We start from the raw sequence: 14,963 nt of genomic DNA on the forward strand, positions 1-14,963 counted from the left end.
CAGCAGGAGGCAGGCAGGCAGAAGGCAGCAGACAGCAGGCAGGCAGCAGACGGCAGGCAGCAGACGGCAGGCAGCAGACGGCAGGCAGCAGACGGCAGGCAGCAGACAGCAGGCAGGCAGCAGGAGGCAGGCAGCAGACAGCAGGCAGGCAGCAGACGGCAGGCAGCAGACAGCAGGCAGGCAGCAGGCAGCAGGCAGCAGACAGCAGGCAGCAGACGGCAGACAGCAGACGGCAGGCAGCAGACAGCAGGCAGCAGACGGCAGGCAGCAGACGGACGGCAGGCAGGCAGCAGACAGGCAGGCAGCAGGCGGAGGGACTCCTGTCCTGGACCAGAGTTTCTGTCTCAGAGTTTCAGTTGATGGTCCTGCGGTGCATCACTCCTGTGTTTGTGTTTCATTACCATCCTGATGCTCTCTTGTGTTTCTCCGTGGAATCCTGATGCTTTTGTCTCACTGAATTGTCTGGAGCGTGTTGTATGAAACCCAGCGTCTTCTGGAACATTGTCAAAGTCCAAACTGATGCAGTGTTTATAAGTGTCAGCTGTAGTCCTGCTGTCCCCCCTCAAAGCCACCCTTCCATCCAGTTTCTGAACCTTTCCCATCGTTTTTCCAAAAAGTGTCATTTTTAAAAAAGATATACCATATAGCATATTTTCGATGGTTTCAAAAGTTTTTGTCATGTTTTCCTCCCCTGAGCCGCTGTAAGATCACATCCTGGTCACCAACATCTTGGATGTTTTACGTTCTCCTATTGGACCAGCAGGTTACATGTGATTCAAACACAGCACGGGTTATATCGGGTTATATCGGGTTATATCGGGTTATATCGGGTTATATCGGGTTATATCGGGTTATATCGGGCTATATCGGGTTATATCGGGTGATATCGGGCTATATCGGGTTATATTGGGTTATATCGGGTTATATCGGGTTATATCGGGTTATATCGGGTTATATCGGGCTATATCGGGTTATATCGGGTGATATCGGGCTATATCGGGTTATATCGGGTTATATCGGGTTATATCGGGTTATATCGGGTTGTATCGGGTTATATCGGGTTATATCGGGTTATATCGGGTTGTATCGGGTTGTATCGGGTTATATCGGGTTATATCGGGTTATATCGGGTTATATCGGGTTATATTGGGTTATATCGGGTTGTATCGGGTTATATTGGGTTATATCGGGTTATATTGGGTTATATCGGGTTTCGATATGAAGGTAATTCACGGTTTGGAAATTTCCAATCTGTGAAGCTTCTTCTGAGCTTCTGCTGAAACGAGTCCACATGTTTCTGTTCCTCTGCTCTGCTGGCTGCAAAATGTGGACTGGATTTCCTGAACGGAGGCGAGTCTCAATGAGAGGCGGAGTCATGATTCAGGAAATCCTTTCCAAAGTTTGCAGTCAGCTAGCATGCTTACGGGAGTCGCGCTATCCGTGCTGTCAGAGTTTTCATGACAACATGTCGCTGTTTGGACAGATTTTATGCTCAAAATACCGTAAAGCATCGACGTGGATGTTTGCAAAGCCGTTGTCCAGCAGGTGGCGCTCTGCAGCCAGACGTCACCGTTTTAAAACTCCAGCTCTCCAGGAGAACGACTCTGACCTCCATCAAAACAATGAACAGCAGCTCCTCCAGGCTGTAGCAGCAGATTCACTCCTCGGTGAAGTTGCGTCCTCCTCCACGCTAAACTCCCTGAAAATAGTCCCAATCATTTGTGCTGCTAGAGCTGGAAAAACATGCAAACATTCCTACATTTCATACTTTCCTGTAGCGAGCTTATTACTGCCTCATATAAAATCAACAATAATGATAGTAATAATATTAAAGCAAACACAACTCTGTTATCGGATTGATATCTGTATCGCAGATATTCAAATTTGGGTATGAGGATCGGAAGTGAAGAAACCTGGATCAGTGCGTCCCTAATATGTACAATTGTATTTCAACAACTTACAATGAACTGCAAAATAGCACATTTGACATTCTTGTTGTCTTCATACAGTGCTGTTATAGGAAGTTTTTGTTTTGTTGAGTTTCTTTTTACTGTGGATGACATCACTGTCAGTTTGAATGTAAAACCTTAATGAAAACCAGTCAATCTATGAGGGAAATTCAATGAGTTCTTTGGGTGTTTTACTTTGCTTTCTGCTTCTCTGCTTCCAGATATTTGGTGATAATGAAGAATACCTTCTGATCCAGCAACTTCTTCAGACGGTCTCAAACACCCTTCAGGACTTTGAAACCCAGCCAGCTTCACTTTAGCCCCGTTGCTGAAAGTTCTTTTCAAAAGTCTTTGTTTTCAGCACAGACACCAGCCCTTCCTCTCACAACTCGTCAGGTTCCAGCAAACCACACTCAAAGACGTTCCATCCCCTGCGCCCCTTGTTTGCCTTATCAAATGCCCAAAAACAGCAAGGCCGTCAACAGAGAGCTTGACGACGATGTCAAGGAGTCTGTCAAAGACCTGCTTTCCCACGAGGACACGTGTGACGATTCCTTCAAGAAGCCGTCACTGATCATCAACAACCGTGGCGGAGATGGGAAAGAGTGCGACGTTGAGGAGGGGGGCTCTGAGGGCGAGGAGGAGGAGGAACGCCCCGCCTGGAACAGCAAGCTCCAGTACATCCTGGCCCAGGTGGGCTTCTCTGTAGGCCTGGGCAATGTGTGGCGCTTCCCCTACCTGTGCCAGAAGAATGGAGGAGGTAAGTTAGCATGAAAACCACTGTGGCAGGACGTTATACTGAAAACACAAATGGCCTTGAAATGAGTGAAATGAAAGGATAAAAGATGTCAGTGAAGTGCAGTGGAGCCCGACTTAGAGTAAGATTGAAATTAGTTCATTAATAATTGATTAGTTTTAACTGTAAGGACATCCCTGGGTTAGGGTATGGCCTCTTAGGGCTTCCGTAGGCTGCACAAAAAGTGTCCAGGCAAATTATTGATGGTATTTCAGGGAAGTGTCTTCAGTGCTCAGAGCATAAAGACCAAGGAGAAGAGCTGGACTCCTTCAGGAACGTTCAACACGCTCTGGCTTTATTTGAAATCTGTCTATTATGTACTAAAAATAACTTTATTGTTGTTTTCAGGCCTGTCCGCCGTAGATGGGCTTGTGCTATTGGCTGGTCACATGACTAACACTAACACAAGAGAGATGTTTTAGATCCTCTCTCAAATATAAATAAACGTATACAAATAAATATAAATATAAAATAAAATATAAAGATTAAATAAAGTAACTTTTCTAAAGCCATAAAAACTCTAGAACCTTCAAAATGGTGACGGATTTTCACATGTTGCACCGATGAAGGTGAAGACATCTTGATCATGTCAGTGCTCGTCACATTAAAGTCTGTTTTTATGAAAGGTGTCAGGAAAGTGACTTTATTGATGATTGTAAGGAACAGCTCACTTGCTCACTTGCTCACTTGCTCACTTGCAGCACTTTAGACCTTCACGAAGCTCTTTAACACGGAGCACTTGAAGGAAAATGCTAGTTTGCACACGATTGTCATTTTAAAAGTATGTCTTGAAACTTTTGTTGTTGCTGTATTTCAGGGTACAATATCTGTCAGATGACCTCATGAAGGCAAACAAGACAATTCATTAATTCAGCGTGGTGCCATATATGTGTATGAGAGGAGTTTATACCTGGAGCTGTTGATGCGTATGTGTTTTTAGGTTTTTTTCCCTAATATATATGTATTGATTTTAGTTAATACAGAATGAAATTACACAGAACATACAAAAAACAAGCAAAAACAACAACAAAAACAAAAACTGGCCCATTTATACAGTCAGTATCTTGTACAAAATTCAAGATGTGAATGTTCTTTTAATAATGGAGGAGATCTCAAGTCCAGGATAATTCAGGAATGGTTCCCAGGTTTTTTTAAACACGTCTTAAACATTTAAACTTTAAACAACTTTTAAACATCCTCATGATGCAGCCGACAGGTCAGGAAATCGAGGGAAACAAAACTAAGAACCATTTTCTGCTGTTGAATCTTTGAAAGAACATCGTCTGTTATCCAGTTAGCCAAAATACATTTACTAACACAAAAAGTCAACATTCTGTATAATTTCCTGTTGCGTTTGCCTCTTACCAGTGGCTCACTTCGTCCCAACAGTAAGAACAAAGGATCGAAATTCACATTTACATTACAGATTTTGTTTGTCTCCGGTCCAATCATTTGCCAGAACTGCTGAGGTTTGGGGACAGAAGCAGTGATGGAGCTGCTGCCTGCTTTGCCTGAACACAAACTGGAGATGAGTCAGGGCTGAATTGATTGCGTACATGAGGGATACGTGTGGAGAGCGCTGGATGTTTTTAGGTGTGTGAGTGGAAAGTCCTGAACTCACTTCCTCTGGGTTCAGGGCGATGCCACTGCGAATGGTTCCTTCAAACTCAGTTCACTTTCACCGGGTGTTCTCTTGGCCTTAAAGTTAACGCACCTCCGCTAACTTTTACAATACTGTAATGAAGAGTATTTATATTTATTTATTTATACTTTATGGAGCCCCAGAGCGGCCATAGAGAAATATATATATATATATACCGTATTTTCTGGATTATAAGGCGCACCTACATTGATTGACATAATTTACAACTTTGTTCATATATAAAACACACCGTATTATAAGGCACATGGAATAGACCAGTGGTCATAACCTTTATAGCTCAAAGCCATTAGGTTACATTTTCCACTGATTCTAACACCCAGAGAGGTGCACACGCTTTATTTTGATAGTCCTACCTGCAGCCTATGCCAGGAGGACACTACACACAAAACCTTCTTCACTACTGGTTGACAACTTACAACTACCGGTAATAAACTAAACTACATGAACTAAGCAACAAAAACACAACACAACACAATTATTACCGACACCACAAACCAAATATAACCCCCAATAATTGCATTTAAAACACCACAAACAGAAACTCCCATAATTCATTGCAGCTATCGGCTGCACTGAGGAGCTCAGGATGCAAGGCATGATGGGAATTCATGTTTTGTGTTGTTGGAGGTTATTGTGGGTTGTTGTTGGGCTTGGTGTTGTGTTGATTGTGTTTATGTGTTTTTGTTCCCCAGTTTAGGGAGTCATTATTTCATCTAGTTTATTTTGGTTTGTTAGAATGTTGGTGTGCAACCATGAGTGATGAAGGTGTTGTGTGGAGTGTCGTCCGCTCTGAACATCCGGTTGTGAAGTTAGAGTTGTCAAAATAAAAGCTTCTGGTTGTTCAGCTGTCAAATAGCAGTCTCAAGTAGAACACTTCTTCCATATATAAGGTGCACCGGGTTATAAGGCGCACTGGCAGCTTGTGAGAAAATTTGAGGTATTTAGGTGCCTTATAGGGTGGAAAATACGGTATATATATATATATATATATATATAAATAATGTGTGGAAATTAGATGATAACCTCAAATATTAATTCTGTCATATTTGCTGTTCTGCAGCTTTGAGATCAAATAATACCGACCACATTAGATAGTGGTGTTTTCTAACTAAAGCATGTCAAATACTGATGTTAAACTCTCCTTGGTCCAAAAAGAGACAAACTAATTCTCAACAGTGCCGAATCACGTCTCTCCTCTTTTGTAAATAAATGAGCTTGAGGCTTATTTTTCACCATTTGGACATTACGTAGTGAATTTCTGCTCCTTTCACTTTATTTCTGGACGTGTCTGAATCAAACGTTTCAACATCAGGAGGAATGGAGGTGTAGAACGATAGAAGGAAGAATGGAGGTGTAGAATGATAGAATGAGGAATGGAGGTGTAGAATGATAGAATGAGGAATGGAGGTGTAGAATGATAGAACGAGGAATGGAGGTGTAGAACGATAGAAGGAAGAATGGAGGTGTAGAATGATAGAACAAGGAATGGAGGTGTAGAATGATAGAATGAGGAAGGGAGGTGTAGAATGATAGAACGAGGAATGGAGGTGTAGAATGATAGAACGAGGAATGGAGGTGTAGAATGATAGAATGAGGAAGGGAGGTGTAGAATGATAGAATGAGGAATGGAGGTGTAGAATGATAGAACGAGGAATGGAGGTGGAGAATGAGGAATGGAGGTGTAGAATGATAGAAGGAGGAATGGAGGTGTAGAATGATAGAATGAGGAATGGAGGTGTAGAACGATAGAAGGAAGAATGGAGGTGTAGAATGATAGAACAAGGAATGGAGGTGTAGAATGATAGAATGAGGAAGGGAGGTGTAGAATGATAGAACGAGGAATGGAGGTGTAGAATGATAGAACGAGGAATGGAGGTGTAGAATGATAGAATGAGGAAGGGAGGTGTAGAATGATAGAATGAGGAATGGAGGTGTAGAATGATAGAACGAGGAATGGAGGTGGAGAATGAGGAATGGAGGTGTAGAATGATAGAAGGAGGAATGGAGGTGTAGAATGATAGAATGAGGAATGGAGGTGTAGAATGATAGAATGAGGAATGGAGGTGTAGAACGATAGAAGGAAGAATGGAGGTGTAGAATGATAGAACAAGGAATGGAGGTGTAGAATGATAGAATGAGGAAGGGAGGTGTAGAATGATAGAACGAGGAATGGAGGTGTAGAATGATAGAACGAGGAATGGAGGTGTAGAATGATAGAATGAGGAAGGGAGGTGTAGAATGATAGAACGAGGAATGGAGGTGGAGAATGAGGAATGGAGGTGTAGAATGATAGAAGGAGGAATGGAGGTGTAGAATGATAGAATGAGGAATGGAGGTGTAGAATGATAGAACGAGGAATGGAGGTGGAGAATGAGGAATGGAGGTGTAGAATGATAGAAGGAGGAATGGAGGTGTAGAATGATAGAATGAGGAATGGAGGTGTAGAATGATAGAACGAGGAATGGAGGTGGAGAATGAGGAATGGAGGTGTAGAATGATAGAAGGAGGAATGGAGGTGTAGAATGATAGAATGAGGAATGGAGGTGTAGAATGATAGAATGAGGAATGGAGGTGTAGAATGATAGAACGAGGAATGGAGGTGTAGAACGATAGAAGGAAGAATGGAGGTGTAGAATGATAGAACAAGGAATGGAGGTGTAGAATGATAGAATGAGGAAGGGAGGTGTAGAATGATAGAACGAGGAATGGAGGTGTAGAATGATAGAACGAGGAATGGAGGTGTAGAATGATAGAATGAGGAAGGGAGGTGTAGAATGATAGAATGAGGAATGGAGGTGTAGAATGATAGAACGAGGAATGGAGGTGGAGAATGAGGAATGGAGGTGTAGAATGATAGAAGGAGGAATGGAGGTGTAGAATGATAGAATGAGGAATGGAGGTGTAGAACGATAGAAGGAAGAATGGAGGTGTAGAATGATAGAACAAGGAATGGAGGTGTAGAATGATAGAATGAGGAAGGGAGGTGTAGAATGATAGAACGAGGAATGGAGGTGTAGAATGATAGAACGAGGAATGGAGGTGTAGAATGATAGAATGAGGAAGGGAGGTGTAGAATGATAGAATGAGGAATGGAGGTGTAGAATGATAGAACGAGGAATGGAGGTGGAGAATGAGGAATGGAGGTGTAGAATGATAGAAGGAGGAATGGAGGTGTAGAATGATAGAATGAGGAATGGAGGTGTAGAATGATAGAATGAGGAATGGAGGTGTAGAACGATAGAAGGAAGAATGGAGGTGTAGAATGATAGAACAAGGAATGGAGGTGTAGAATGATAGAATGAGGAAGGGAGGTGTAGAATGATAGAACGAGGAATGGAGGTGTAGAATGATAGAACGAGGAATGGAGGTGTAGAATGATAGAATGAGGAAGGGAGGTGTAGAATGATAGAACGAGGAATGGAGGTGGAGAATGAGGAATGGAGGTGTAGAATGATAGAAGGAGGAATGGAGGTGTAGAATGATAGAATGAGGAATGGAGGTGTAGAATGATAGAACGAGGAATGGAGGTGGAGAATGAGGAATGGAGGTGTAGAATGATAGAAGGAGGAATGGAGGTGTAGAATGATAGAATGAGGAATGGAGGTGTAGAATGATAGAACGAGGAATGGAGGTGGAGAATGAGGAATGGAGGTGTAGAATGATAGAAGGAGGAATGGAGGTGTAGAATGATAGAATGAGGAATGGAGGTGTAGAATGATAGAATGAGGAATGGAGGTGGAGAATGATAGAATGAGGAATGGAGGTGTGGAATGATAGAAGGAGGAATGGAGGTGTAGAATGATAGAAGGAGGAATGGAGGTGTAGAATGATAGAATGAGGAATGGAGGTGTAGAATGATAGAACGAGGAATGGAGGTGGAGAATGAGGAATGGAGGTGTAGAATGATAGAAGGAGGAATGGAGGTGTAGAATGATAGAATGAGGAATGGAGGTGTAGAATGATAGAACGAGGAATGGAGGTGGAGAATGAGGAATGGAGGTGTAGAATGATAGAAGGAGGAATGGAGGTGTAGAATGATAGAATGAGGAATGGAGGTGTAGAATGATAGAATGAGGAATGGAGGTGGAGAATGATAGAATGAGGAATGGAGGTGTGGAATGATAGAAGGAGGAATGGAGGTGTAGAATGATAGAAGGAGGAATGGAGGTGTAGAATGATAGAATGAGGAATGGAGGTGTAGAATGATAGAAGGAGGAATGGAGGTGTAGAATGATAGAACAGCTCTACAGCCGTTTATAATAGAAACCTACGTAAACACACTGATTAAAGTTCTCTTTCACATGAAGACATTAATTAAAAGGCTCATTTTATGGTTAAAAATCGTTCATAAAGCTTTCATGTACAGTAGCATGTAGTTTGTTTAGTAGTTGCTGATGAACCAAAAGCATGTCTTCATTACAAAGAAGTGCTGTGGAGCGTCTCAAAGCGGAGCCACGCAGCCTCATACAGACTCTTCCTTCGTGGCCTCAAGTAAAGAACCTGGACCCCCCGGCGGTCTGGGCCTCAGCAGAGTACCGAGGGGTCACTCATCAAATATTAAAACATGTTTAATGTGTCGCCTGTGATTGCTGGATTAAGATTCCCTCTGAAGGTTTTGTGACGAAACCACATTTTCAGGATAAAACTCACTTTGTTTCAAGCTCCGGGACGTCAGAGGTGCTGTGGAGCCACGAGTGGCTGTGGAGCCACGAGAGGCTGTGGAGCCACGAGTGGCTGTGGAGCCACGAGAGGCTGTGGAGCCACGAGTGGCTGTGGAGCCACGAGAGGCTGTGGAGCCACGAGTGGCTGTGGAGCCACGAGTGGCTGTGGAGCCACGAGAGGCTGTGGAGCCACGAGTGGCTGTGGAGCCACGAGAGGCTGTGGAGCCACGAGTGGCTGTGGAGCCACGAGTGGCTGTGGAGCCACGAGAGGCTGTGGAGCCACGAGTGGCTGTGGAGCCACGTGAGGCTGTGGAGCCACGAGAGGCTGTGGAGCCACGAGAGGCTGTGGAGCCACGTGAGGCTGTGGAGCCACGAGAGGCTGTGGAGCCACGAGAGGCTGTGGAGCCACGAGAGGCTGTGGAGCCACGTGAGGCTGTGGAGCCACGAGAGGCTGTGGAGCCACGAGAGGCTGTGGAGCCACGTGAGGAAGATTGAAAGAAAGAAATCAACACTGTTCAGTGTTTCTCTTCACTCACAGCAGAGCTGAAAGTAGAAAAAGGACTGGAAGCTATTTCTAGGAGGGAGAGACAAAACTGTAAATGTCCCTTTTCTCAGGAGGCAGTTTGTTTCCTCAAAGCTTCAAAGTGTCCAAACATATGAGGAGCTTTTCACCTCAAACAATGGAGACGAGACGAGTGATATCAAAGTGTGTACTCCGTGAACCAGGACCAGATGGTTTAATATTAGAAACTAACACACACGTGTTTCTTTGTACGAGCAGACTGGCTGAAGGACATGACAAGACGCCCTGATCGTGGAACAATGCAGTGTGTTGAAACAAGGATCAAACTCACTGAGCAAACTTCATTGTCTTCATCACGATAAAGTTTCCTTTAAAGAAGAACGAGTTCATGCTCACACGTCCAGTGATGCCGATTGGACCAGTGACAGAGCAGCTGACCTCTTTTATTTAAGTTATAGCAGCTGACCTCCGTCTTTTATTTAAGTTATAGCAGCTGACCTCCGTCTTTTATTTAAGTTATAGCAGCTGACCTCCGTCTTTTATTTAAGTTATAGCAGCTGACCTCCGTCTTTTATTTATATTTATAGCAGCTGACCTCCGTCTTTTAATTATATTTATAGCAGCTGACCTCCGTCTTTTACTTAAAGGTGTACAGGAGGATTTTCAGGAATTTTAGGAAAGAACCGCCCTCTCCACCGTTTGAAAAAAATGCGCATGCGCAACGCTGTACCTGCTCCCGAGACGGAACGCCTACTAAAACGCGTGCGAGAGACGTGACGAGCCCAGTTCTCCTCGTGCACGCTCTGTTTACAAGTCACAAGTCGACATCGCTCACATAAGCTCACTTTACAAGAAGATTTGCACCAGAGGGGGTGAAACTGTGTAAAAATGTCCCAGAATAATGCGTCGGGTCGGCCACCGGCATGATGAGAACCATGTGGAGTGAGCTGCGTGCAGGGACGAGCACGTACGACGGGCTTACGTCATATATCACCAGAATGATTGACAGTTGGGAGGACCAGTTATTTTGATGGTCCACCCGGAAGAAGAAAATCCTCTACTATACCTTTAATTTATAGCAGCTGACCTCCATCTTTTATTGCACCACAAAGTCATTTTGTACTAATCCTACTGGAACTCAGCTATTTTTACACTTTTGTGTCTCTTCTGGCTTTTCAAAATGACTGAACACACCGTGTGTGTGTGTGTGTGTGTGTGTGTGTGTGTGTGTGTGTGTGTGTGTGTGTGTGTGTGTGTGTGTGTGTGTGTGTGTGTGTGTGTGTGTGTGTGTGTGTGTGTGTGTGTGTGTGCGAATGAGAAAGAGAGAGAGTGAGAATTCCAAACGGATAATCAAAGTCTTTCTTCATTGCCATATAAGATTAATTTAATTGATACATTAATTAATATACCGTAGGTCTGTCATTATTAAAGAGCTTAAAACAAAGTATTTCAGTATGAAAGCTCGTATTGTTAATATGTGAAAATTGGTGTTATGATTGTTGGAGCTCCTCAGTAGGAATAAATGCAGATGGGGGCAGATGGGGGCAGGTGGGGGCAGGTGGGGGCAGATGGAGGCAGGTGGAGGCAGGTGGAGGCAGATGGGGGCAGATGGGGGCAGGTGGAGGCAGATGGAGGCAGATGGGGGCAGATGGAGGCAGATGGGGCAGATGGAGGCAGATGGGGGCCGGTGGGGGCAGGTGAGGGCAGATGGAGGCAGGTGGGGGCCAGTGGGGGCAGATGGGGGCAGGTGGAGGCAGGTGGGGGCAGGTGGGGGCAGATGGAGGCAGATAGGGGCAGGTGGAGGCAGATGGGGGCAGATGGAGGCAGGTCGAGGCAGGTGGGGGCAGATGGAGGCAGATGAGGGCAGATGGAGGCCGGTGGGGGCAGGTGGGGGCAGATGGAGGCAGGTGGAGGCAGGTGGGGGCAGATGGAGGCAGGTGGAGGCAGGTCGAGGCAGGTGGGGGCAGATGGAGGCAGATGGGGGCAGATGAGGGCAGATGGGGGCAGATGGAGGCAGATGGGGGCAGGTGGAGGCAGGTGGGGGCAGATGGAGGCAGATGGGGGCAGGTGGAGGCAGGTGGGGGCAGGTGGAGGCAGATGAGGGCAGATGGAGGCAGATGGGGGCCGGTGGGGGCAGATGGAGGCAGGTGGAGGCAGGTGGGGGCAGATGAGGGCAGATGGGGGCAGATGGGGCAGGTGGGGGCAGATGGAGGCAGGTGGAGGCAGATGGAGGCAGATGGGGGCAGATGGGGGCCGGTGGGGGCAGATGGAGGCAGATGGGGGCAGGTGGAGGCAGGTGGAGGCAGATGGAGGCAGGTGGAGGCAGGTGGAGGCAGGTGGGGGCAGATGGACACCAGGGCACAAGAAATTCAATCAAATCAACTTTTAGCAGTTTGCAGGGTTTGTTTGGAGCAAAAGCCCATTTTTTTTATTGTGTTTTCAGTTTAAAAAAAACCCAAAAGCTGTTTGAGGACCTGTTTTCTAACAGTCTTGTTTGGACCTTCAGGAGCGTACCTGGTGCCCTACCTCATCCTGCTCATCCTTATTGGCATCCCGCTCTTCTTCCTGGAGCTGGCCGTGGGCCAGCGGATCCGGCGGGGCAGCATCGGGGTGTGGAACTACATCAGCCCCCGGCTGGGGGGCATCGGCTTCGCCAGCTGCGTGGTGAGTATGGTGCCCAGGTAGGGGGCTTTAGGAAAGTGAAACTTGGTCAAAGAGAAGATCGTGATTGTAAAACCGTTTTACTTTGACACGAGTGTTGAGGGAATTGGACTTTAAGTAGATGTTTGCAGAGACGAGCACTGCTAAAGGAACTAAACTTCTATACTGCAACATCCTGAACTGGTCTCAAATGAAAGTTCTGTGGATGAAAGAACGTGTCTTCCTGTTCCAAATACATATTGATGAATGCCGGTTCACACAGGTTCTCATGGGAAACTGCAGGGAAGCTCCTGAGCAATTCATCTACGTGAGAATGTTTCTGTCACGTGTGGTGGACGTGTGTCGTGGTGGTAAATCTGCTTCTTCTCCGGCAGGTGTGCTTTTTTGTGGCTCTTTACTACAACGTCATCATCAGCTGGAGCCTGTTCTACTTCTCTCAGTCCTTCCAGCAGCCTTTGCCTTGGCATGAATGTCCGCTTGTCAAGAACAAGACCAGCACCTGTGAGTTCCCCGTCAGCTGTAGAAGGTGGCAGAGGAACGAGAACTGGAGACTGGAAACTGTGTTAGAAATGTAAAGATGTTACAGTTTCGCAGAGATTTCTTCAAGATAAAGAGTTTGGCAGATCCACACTCTAATATCATATATACAACTTTAACATGACCACAAACATTCTAGCGTCCTTATAAGATAAGACAAGACAAGACAAGACAAGACAAGACACGACACGACACGACACGACACGACACGACAAGACAAGACAAGACACGACAAGACAAGACAAGACAAGACAAGACAAGACAAGACAAGACAAGACAAGACAAGACAAGACACGACACGACACGACACGACACGACACGACACGACACGACACGACAAGACAAGACAAGACAAGACAAGACAAGACACGACACGACACGACACGACACGACACGACACGACACGACACGACACGACAAGACAAGACAAGACAAGACACGACACGACACGACACGACACGACACGACACGACAAGACAAGACAAGACAAGATAAGATAAGATAAGATAAGATAAGACAAGCCTTTATTGATCACAAAGGAGAAATGTACTTGTTCCATTCTGCTCTTAAGGACTCATGAGGAGGAAAGACAAGAAATGTGCAAACAGTTAGATAAGAGTAGAGGAATCTTAAATACAATGACTATCAAGAACTCTAAGGGCCAAAAGTATTTACAGTAGAAAGTAATAATAAGTAAAATAAAATAGAATAGGACTAAGATAAAAATCACAGACTATAATAAAGCATAATAAGTTCTAAGGGGAGCAAAATATACAGTACGATGAAATACAAGGAAATTAAACTATGATGGGGGAGGGGGGGGCAAAGTGTAGAATAAAGTACAATAAACATACTATAGTAAAAAATATACCAGTGTTGGCAGTGCAGGTTCAGTCCTAAGACCAAGTGTCATGTTGGCTGAACGCTCCTGCGTTTGTCTCCAGATGTGGTTCCAGAGTGTGAGAAGAGCTCTGCTACCACCTACTACTGGTACCGCGAGGCGCTCAACATCTCCGACAGCATCTCTGAAGGAGGAGCGCTCAACTGGAAGATGACGCTGTGCCTGCTGGCCGCCTGGCTCATGGTTTGCCTTGCCATGATCAAGGGAATCCAGTCCTCCGGGAAGGTAAGGCTCGTGTGCTTGTGCATCACTCCGGGTCCCGGGAGTGGAATTAACCGAAGAAAAGACATCGTCTTGAACACGAGAGAGGAAATTGTCACGGTCCAGCTGTTCCACAACGATAATCAATTCTTGAAAGGTCTTGAAATGTGGAAAATGTTGGAAACAAAAGGATCTTTCTTTCTACGTTGTTTTTTAAAGATCTCCCTGGTTCTGAGCACTCTGGAGTTGCGTCTAAATTGGTGGCTAAGTGATGACTGTGATGTGATTCGACAGATTCTTGTAATGATACAGGCTCAGATATGATTCATGTGATCTTGTATGGAATTTCTTGGTGGACTTACCGTAGCTTAGTGCAATTAAGCTGACAGCAGCGTGACTGGCATTCGAAGGATTAGCCCACCGGCTAACGAGTTTTTTTTGCAGGTATTTATTATCATTGCACAGTTTTTTGCGTCATTAATGGGATCAGAGTCCAGTTTGCACTAATTCCAAAAGTAGTCAGGTTTCTTCATCTTCCCAGAATTAGGACATTATTTAATTTAGAGATTATGCCGCGTATAAAGAAAGAGTGTGGTCAAAGCCCGAGGTTAAATTGGCTCATGAGTCTCCTCTGGAGCAAGGTTTCCTTCATGGTCAAACTTCCACGGGCACTCGGTGGAGGGCAGAACTTCGCCAACGCCACATTTGGTTGCGGAACCGAGTTAGCGTGATAGCCGTTAGCTCATGTGGATGCTAACTTGCTGGGTCAGGAAGCTACATCAGTGTGAAACCCTGAGCAGGGAGCGTCTCCATGGCAATAGACGAGTTCGTCTGATCTCCTCCATGAGGGGCGTCTCCCATCCGCTTTGTACTGGAAATGTTTGCCGTTAACGTCCCAAAATCGAATTGCGTGGTCTTCGGCTGGTGACAAATCATCCCTGAAGATTTCATGCAATTTGTATTTTGCCAACTGTTTTCAAAAACTCTTCACTCGGAGGAGGCGCCTTGATGGAGAAGAGCCAAGGCGATAAAAGGAGATGAGCATTTGTTGTCCTGAAGACGCTCCCTTGC

General features: G+C 45.3%; 1 protein-coding gene across 1 annotated transcript in view; it reads left to right on the forward strand.

Moving 5' to 3' along the window:
- Window positions 1-2,405: 2,405 nt before the first annotated feature.
- slc6a15 (solute carrier family 6 member 15) overlaps window positions 2,406-14,963 on the forward strand; it is a gene marked incomplete at both ends in the record, with an annotated part of 28,779 nt that continues 16,221 nt past the window's right edge. The window contains 4 exons of the mRNA XM_080505090.1: window positions 2,406-2,709; window positions 12,099-12,256; window positions 12,628-12,754; window positions 13,735-13,916. Coding sequence (XP_080361216.1) covers window positions 2,406-2,709; window positions 12,099-12,256; window positions 12,628-12,754; window positions 13,735-13,916 — 771 coding nt within the window. The remainder of the gene's footprint in view (window positions 2,710-12,098; window positions 12,257-12,627; window positions 12,755-13,734; window positions 13,917-14,963) is intronic.

This window comes from Blennius ocellaris, assembly GCF_963422515.1.
Source record: "Blennius ocellaris genome assembly, chromosome: 11".
NCBI classification, from domain to species: domain Eukaryota; kingdom Metazoa; phylum Chordata; class Actinopteri; order Blenniiformes; family Blenniidae; genus Blennius; species Blennius ocellaris.